A 7,420-nucleotide genomic window follows, 5' to 3' on the forward strand; every position below is an offset into this window, starting at 1 on the left:
TTGTTGTGCTTTTATTTTTAGATGATTTAGACATTTTCAGAAAATGTTTGGTGGTTTTTCATTTTCAACATTTTGGGATAGATATCTCAAAAACATCAAAGTAGGGAAGTTTAGGAATCTGTCCTGTAAAGAGAAGCTATTGTGAAGATGGCTGGTGGCCTCAGGATTCTCAAAGAGTCTGTGCTCCTGCGGTGCAGGGTCCTTACCCCCAGCCCCAGATGCTTGGTCTCTAAAACTCGAAAAGCAAACTGAGGACACCAAGGCAGTGTGTCCTGAGGCTCAGTGAGGTCATTGTGCAGTGTTCGAATCAAAGAAGTGATGGTGCCAAGACTCTTGGATCCCTGCAGCCCTGAGACCTCTCAGGCTCTGACCTTCAGAAGTGGCTTAGTTCTGTCTTCATCAACCTGCCCTTCCTGCCTTCCCACCACAAACATGCCCAAATCCCTTTCTTTCCAAGAAGTTAATGTACAGGAAGAACTGTGTTTTGCCTCTTTGTTTTTAACCTGCGATAGGATGTTTATAACTTGATTTAAGCAGAATCTGTGGGAATAATCTGATTTCTACATTAGCGTTTCATTGTGTATTAAATTGGAGGGGCTAATTCTGTCTTTTTAAGAAAACTGTCTATACCTGGAGGAGCTGGCTATGTTAATTTTTAATATTTAACACCAGATTCTAGGTGTTAAAAGATATCTAGGTTTAGTATCTTTTTATTTATTTATTTATTTTTTAGCTCCTCAGCTCCAGCTAATTAGATGTACCTAGAGCTGTTGGCCTTTTTGGTAAAGGAAGTGGGAACCCTGCCATCTCATTTTTAGCTGTTCCTTAAGCATTTCTCTAACATTCTATGAATGTTTTCAGTTTTAGGAACTCGGGGAGAAGATGTGGATCAGCTTGTAGCCTGCATAGAAAGCAGGCTGCCAGTCCTGACCTGTACACTACAACTGCGAGAGGAGTTCAAGCAGGAAGTGACAGGAACAGCAGGCCTCTTACATGTTGATGACCCTAACTGGCCTGGAATAGGGGTTGTTAGGTATGGTTTTGGCTTGCTCTTTGCTGTATAAAGTTTTAATTTCTCTTTGCTGTATAAAGATCATGGTGGGTCATTTTATGAACCAGCTTAAAAATCTCAGATGAATATGTGAAGTCACAGTATACATGTCTAATGAACATTAAACCAGATATTCTAGGCACTTACAGAAGCACATGCAGCAGATGATGGGGCCCACCCTTGCACTCAGTGCAGTAGGAGTGGCTCTATGTGCTTTCTGTGCCAACTCATCAGTCGCTAAGAGAAGATACATACAGGTATGCAACTCACAGATGATTCCTGTCCATGGCATATGAGAAAAAGAGCCCATTTCCCCAGCAGAGAAAACTCCTGTGTTCTCTAGTCAGTGTGCTATCCTTCCTGTGGCTGCTTTCCATCTCCTTTCAGGATGAGGGACATCTCCTTTTTTAATCACAAATGATGAGATTACCAGGAATGAAGAGCAGATTAGGGGAAGCTGAGGATTTGATCAGTGAATTAGAAGACAGGATATGAAAAAATCAAAGAGCCAAAAAAAAAAAAAAAAAAAAATTTAAAACAGGAGGACAGGCTAAGGGAGCTGTGGGACAACATGAAACACAGTAACATTTGCGTCATAGGAGTGGCAGAAAAGGTCAAAAGTAAGCAAGGGTTGGAGTACCTGTTTAAAGAAATAATAGCAGAAAACTTCCCTAACCTGGTCAGGGAAAAAGTCACACAAGTTCAGGAGGCACAGAGAGACCCAAGCAAGAAGAACCCAAAGAGGCCCACGCCCAGACACATCATAATTAAAATGCCAAAAATTCAAGACAGAGAGAATCTTAAAGGCAGCAAGAGAAAAGCAAGCTGTTACCTACAAAGGAGCTCCCATAAGGTTGTCAGCTGATTTCTCATCAGAAACTGTACAGGCCAGAAGGGAACGCTATGAAGTATTCAAAGTAATGCAAAACAAGGATCTGAAACCAAGACTACTGTATCCAGCAAGGCTGTCATTAAAAATAGATGGTAAAATAAAGAGCTTTCCAGACAGAAAAAGGCTAAAGGAGTTTATCACCACCAAACCAACATTGCAAGAAATGTTGAAGGGACTGCTGTAATAAGAAGTTGAAATAGAAGGAGAAACATAGGAATAGAGAAATAAAATGGCAATAGATAAGTACCTATCATTAATAACCATAAATAGAAATGGATTAAATATCCAAATCAAAAGACATAGGGTAGCTGAATGGATAAGAAAACATGACCAAATATATGCTGTCTACAAGAGACCCACCCCAGAACAAAAGACTCTTATAGGCTAGGGGAGAAAAAAACACTTCTGGAGGACTCTTTTTAAAGGAGAGAAATTTAACACCCCACTGACTTTACTGGATAGATCTTCAAGACAAAAAATCAACAAGGAAACAGTGACTCTAAATGACACACTAGGTCAGATGGATTTAATTGACATTTACAGAACATTCCACTCTAAAGCTGCAGAATAGGCATTCTCCTCAAATGTACATAGGACATTCTCAAAGATAGGCCACATGTTAGGACACAAAACAAATCTCTGCAAGTTGAAGAAGACTGAAATCATATCAAGCATCTTCTCGGAATTTACACAATGGAATACTATGCAGCTGTAAAAATGAAGGATCCTTTACCCTTTGAGACAGCATGGTGGGACCTAAAGAGTATTAGGTTAAGCGAAATAAGCCAGTCAGAGAAAGACAGGTGTCACATGATCTTACTCATATGTGGAACCTGATGAACAAACTAGATCCAGAGACGTAAAAGCATGGAACAGACTGACGAATCTCAGAGGGAAGGTGGCAGTGGGGAGAGAGTAACATAAGAATTTATATGTCTATATGCATAACCCATGGACACAGACAGTAGTGGGGTGAAGGTCTGGGGGGATGGGTACAGGGTGGAGGGTATTAATGGGGGAAAAGGGGGACACTTGTAATACTTTCAACAATAAAGACAAATTTAAAAACAAATGGTGAGACTTCCAGACCTTGCCCCCTCTCTCTAAATTTCATGGACTTACAGAATTAGCCTTTTCTTAGACAGTCTTGAAAGTTTTTGGTCTTGAAACCCAGAGTGGCTCCTTTTCTCATTTGTTTCATTCTACATTCTTGGTAATCTCCCATAGCATATTCCCCTCCGTAGCCCTGTGTCTGAAGAGACATTTGATTCTAGATTTAAATACTACTGTTTGGTGTTGTTTATAGGTATGAACATGCTAATGATGATAAGAACAGTTTGAAATTAGATCCAGAAGGGGAAAAAATCCATGCTGGACTCCTGAAAAAGTTAAATGAACTGGAATCTGACCTTACATTTAAAATGGGTAATTACTACTTTTATAAGTCAACTGTGAACTTTGCAAGGACATTTCTAACTGGCTTAATTAAGAGAAAACGTCTCTGTCTCTTTGAGGAAACGTTGGTTTAGTTCTTCCTCGGGGGGGGGGGGGGGGGGGTGAGATAGCTCCTGTAGCTAGCCCCTCTGGGCTTCCAGTCTCCTCATTAGAACCACTTTCCTCACCCATAGGGAGGCTCCTTTGTGCGTGGTCATGCTGTTGTACAGGAAAGCAGGCCCATGTCTGACTCATGACAGGTAACCAGGTTGGTCTTTTGTTTCTTCCCACAGGCCCTGAGTATAAAAGTATGAAGAGTTGTATTTATATTGGCATGGCGAGTGACGACGTAGATGTTTCTGAACTAGTGGAGACCATTGCAGTCACAGGCCGAGAAATTGAGGAAAACTCAAGGGTCTGTAAGATTAATGAGCATCTCATTCCTTTTCTAGGTTTTGCCCAGGCAACTAGCTAGAGTTACAAATGTCTGTTCATTCATTCTTTCCCAAGAAGTTTTTAAATGTTTGCTATGAAATTAGGCATTATGCCGAGCATCGGGAAATGCCAAGTTGTTTTGACATGGTCCCTGCCCTTAGGGAACTCACAAGCAGGGAGGGAAAGAGGTTGATACAACCCAGTGAGGTGGTAATGCTATGGGGTAGAAGTTAGGGGTAGCTGAGCATTCAGGAAGATGCTTTCTCTGACAAGGTCAGGGAAGACTTCCTGGTTGTAGCTGGGTCCTGAGGCTGAAAGAAACAGATGTTTCTGATAACTGGAACTTCCCACAGTAACAGACCTGTTCTTGCTGGCCACTTGGGATGGAGGAGCAGGCTATGAGGCTCAAAGTTCGTTCTCCAAACCAGAGATTTGAGTCACTAGAAATCACTCAAAAGGAAAGGGACCAAAGCAAGACATGTAAGAGGAGGCAGAAACTTGTGTTGCGTGTTTCACTTTTGGTGGGGATGGGGAACAGAAGAACGCCTGAAATGAGGCTAAGGAGCCATATTTATTCATTCTTGAGTGGACTTGCAGTTTCTTCTGACTATATCACTTCTGACTCCCATTTCCACGAATGTGAAGCCATGTGTCTATTTTCTATTGATCTAAGATTCAGATCATAGGAACAGTTATTTCTCCTCTCTGTTCCCTGGCTAATGAGGTTGGTCACAAGGTCTGTCTGCATAGGCCTCCTTGAGCATTTTATTCTATTTGATCTTCTAGAGGGAGAGAGATAGAAACATGAATGATGAGTTATTGATCAGCTGCCTCCTGCACACCCCCTACTGGGGATCAAGCCCACAACCAGATTGCCCTGACCAGGAGTTGAACCAAGACCTGGTTCATAGGTCGATGCTCAACCACTGAGCCACAACAGCTGGGCTACACTGATGTTTTAAAGTGCAGAATTCCATTCCAAAAATGTCCCCAGTGCTGTGTTATTAATTCTATGCCCCAAGCAGTAAGTTTAGACAAGAAGTGATGCATTTTTTCGTCTTAACACAGCTTTTGGAGAACATGACAGAAGTGGTTCGGAAAGGAATTCAGGAAGCTCAGGTTCAACTGCAGAAGGCCAATGAGGAGCGCCTTCTGGAAGAGGTGAGTCTGCGGAGTGGCTCAGGCTGGGATCCAGATGGGACAAAATGATGTTGAGTAATGTTATGTTTTGCAGGGGGTGTTACGGCAGATCCCTGTAGTAGGATCTGTGCTGAATTGGTTTTCTCCGGTCCAGCCTTCACAGAAGGGAAGAACTTTTAACTTAACAGCAGGTAGGACTAACAGCCTCCTCTCAGATTCATGTACCTTGAGAGTTTTGACCAAATGCCCTGGGATCCCACACTTATACTAAAAAGCCTTGTATGTGTCCCGTGCTTTATCCTGAGTACTGTGCCAGTAGTCTGCCTGCCCCTGTGACTTTCTCACCTCCCTTCTATCCCTCCCACGGCTAAAGTGGCACAAAAGCAGATACACATTGCCCACAGCAGACCTCTTTCTGGAATGCAACAAGAACATGTTCACTCAGCTATTCAAACCCTAAGACTGTGTCTGGGCATTTTGGTTCACTGTTAATATTGCAGTCCTCATTAGTGTTTTGCCCAGCAAAGGACTGCCTTTGAGAGAAACAGGTAAAAGACCATGGTCTATAGAACTGGACCATTTAATTTCAAACTAGGCAACCAGCAAGGAATTACCAGTTGCTGGGGTTTGGGCAAGATGATACCCAACTATAGGACTCCGCCTTTCCTGTCCTACCAGGGGCCCCTTCCTGTGTCCCTTCCCCAGGAAATGTCTTCATTGTCATATAACAACCAGAGGTAATCTTTTAATCCGCCACGCCTCAGCCTTTAGCAAAGAGGCATCCAGAAGTCCAAGGGGGAAGTTGGGATCTTTCCCACTTGGGTCTGGCTCTCCAGGCGTGCTTAGGCCAGCCACACTGCTGGCTGTTTTCACAGAATACCTGGGGAGACAAGGATGAAACCCCAGCAGGGCCGGGACTCCTGAGCACGGCCGGGAGATGGCGTTCACTGGTTCCTGGCATGTTTCAGGAGTACCCAAGTGTCCACCAGTCTGTGCAAGGCAGCAAGGCTGGAGGAAGCTCAGCAGGGAACACAGCTGAGTGGAGCCATCTCCCAGAGCAGCCTATTTCAGGAGTTTCCACCCACCCCTTTCTTTTCCTGGCAGGCTCTCTGGAGTCCACAGAACACACGTATGTCTATAAAGTACAAGATACAGGAGTAACACCGCCTCAGACCCCCTCAGGCACTCGCACTAAACAGAGACTTCCAGGTATGAGTTCATTGACACTAAAGAAAACGGGTTGGCCCTGGCCAGTGTGGCTCAGTTGGTTGGGCATCATCCTGTGTACCAAAAGGCTGTCCGTTTGATTCCCAGTCAGGGCACATGCCCCAGTTGCAGGCTTGATCCCCGGTAGGGGCGTGCAGGAGGCAGCCAGTTGACGTTCCACTCTCACATCAATGTTTTTCTCTCTCTTTCCCTTCCTCTCTTTGAAAATCAATTTTAAAAACAAACCAAAAAACGGGTTGTATTTCTCTTGGGAAAATAGGCTTTTGCATCATGTAATTTTTTCCATTTGGTATTACCGGCATGCCTTTGTTTTCATGGTCTTTAACTCAAAGTCCCATTTCTCTTCAATTAAAACCAGCCGTCCCTTTAAATAACCCGATAGCCTTGGGTTTCAGCCTTGGAGGACTACCTCTGTAGTACTCCCGAGGGGAAAGTTAGGGTCTTGAGAGCTGGCATCATGTTTAACCTGGTGTTTACTCTCCTGAGCTTTTCACGAGTGACCACCAAAGTTCCCAGCCTTGGAAGCATGTTAGTCCATTATCAACTCTTCTCTTGCCTCATCACTTAAATGCCTCAGAGCCAGTAATTCCGGGGATTTCCGCTCAACAGTTGGAATTAATAAAGCAGTCTCTTGTTGCACAAAGAGCTTTGTTGCAAAAGTATCCTTTACCAAACTTTCAGTGCTGTTCATCCCATCTTTCTCTAGGCCAGAAGCCTTTTAAAAGATCTCTAAGAGGTTCAGATGCTCTAAGCGAAACAAGCTCAGTCAGTCACATTGAAGACTTAGAAAAAATGGAGCACCTGTCTGGTGGGCCAGAACAAGAGGCCCTGGAGGCTAACAGCCCTGAGCAACGCCCAGGGGCTCCTACCCCTCAGGAAGTGGAGCAGACTGGAGCCTTCCAGAACAGAGCCCAGGGCCCAGAAGATGACCACCCACAGGTAGAAGCACCGGAAAGCTTAAGATAAAACTCAAGTGTTTGGTTTGAGACTGTACTGAATATTGTTATGGAAGATAAAGTTATACTGAAAATGTGAACTGTGCCACATGCTAATGTAAGAGAAATTACTATTATTTCTGCTTAACTGGATTTTTGCACAAATATGTGCCTGAAAGCCAGGCTTTCGAGGGGGTAACTGATTTTGTCTAATTTTTTGGGTACAGAGAACTACTGTTTCTGTCTACCCAACTGTAGTAATACATTTTTCCCCAAGTTATTGTAAACACTTTTTATTCACAAAGA

The 7,420-nt window shown here is 43.6% G+C and overlaps 1 protein-coding gene across 1 annotated transcript in view; it reads left to right on the forward strand.

The window, feature by feature from the left end:
* The window catches only part of PDXDC1 (pyridoxal dependent decarboxylase domain containing 1), a 49,921-nt gene that overhangs the window by 37,148 nt on the left and 5,353 nt on the right, over positions 1-7,420 (forward strand). Inside the window, exons 17-23 of the mRNA XM_016196230.2 lie at positions 862-1,033; positions 3,250-3,368; positions 3,671-3,792; positions 4,881-4,973; positions 5,047-5,143; positions 6,057-6,161; positions 6,886-7,118. Coding sequence (XP_016051716.2) covers positions 862-1,033; positions 3,250-3,368; positions 3,671-3,792; positions 4,881-4,973; positions 5,047-5,143; positions 6,057-6,161; positions 6,886-7,118 — 941 coding nt within the window. The remainder of the gene's footprint in view (positions 1-861; positions 1,034-3,249; positions 3,369-3,670; positions 3,793-4,880; positions 4,974-5,046; positions 5,144-6,056; positions 6,162-6,885; positions 7,119-7,420) is intronic.

The sequence above is a fragment of the Miniopterus natalensis genome, chromosome 3, assembly GCF_054644295.1.
Source record: "Miniopterus natalensis isolate mMinNat1 chromosome 3, mMinNat1.hap1, whole genome shotgun sequence".
Classification (NCBI taxonomy): Eukaryota; Metazoa; Chordata; class Mammalia; order Chiroptera; family Miniopteridae; genus Miniopterus; species Miniopterus natalensis.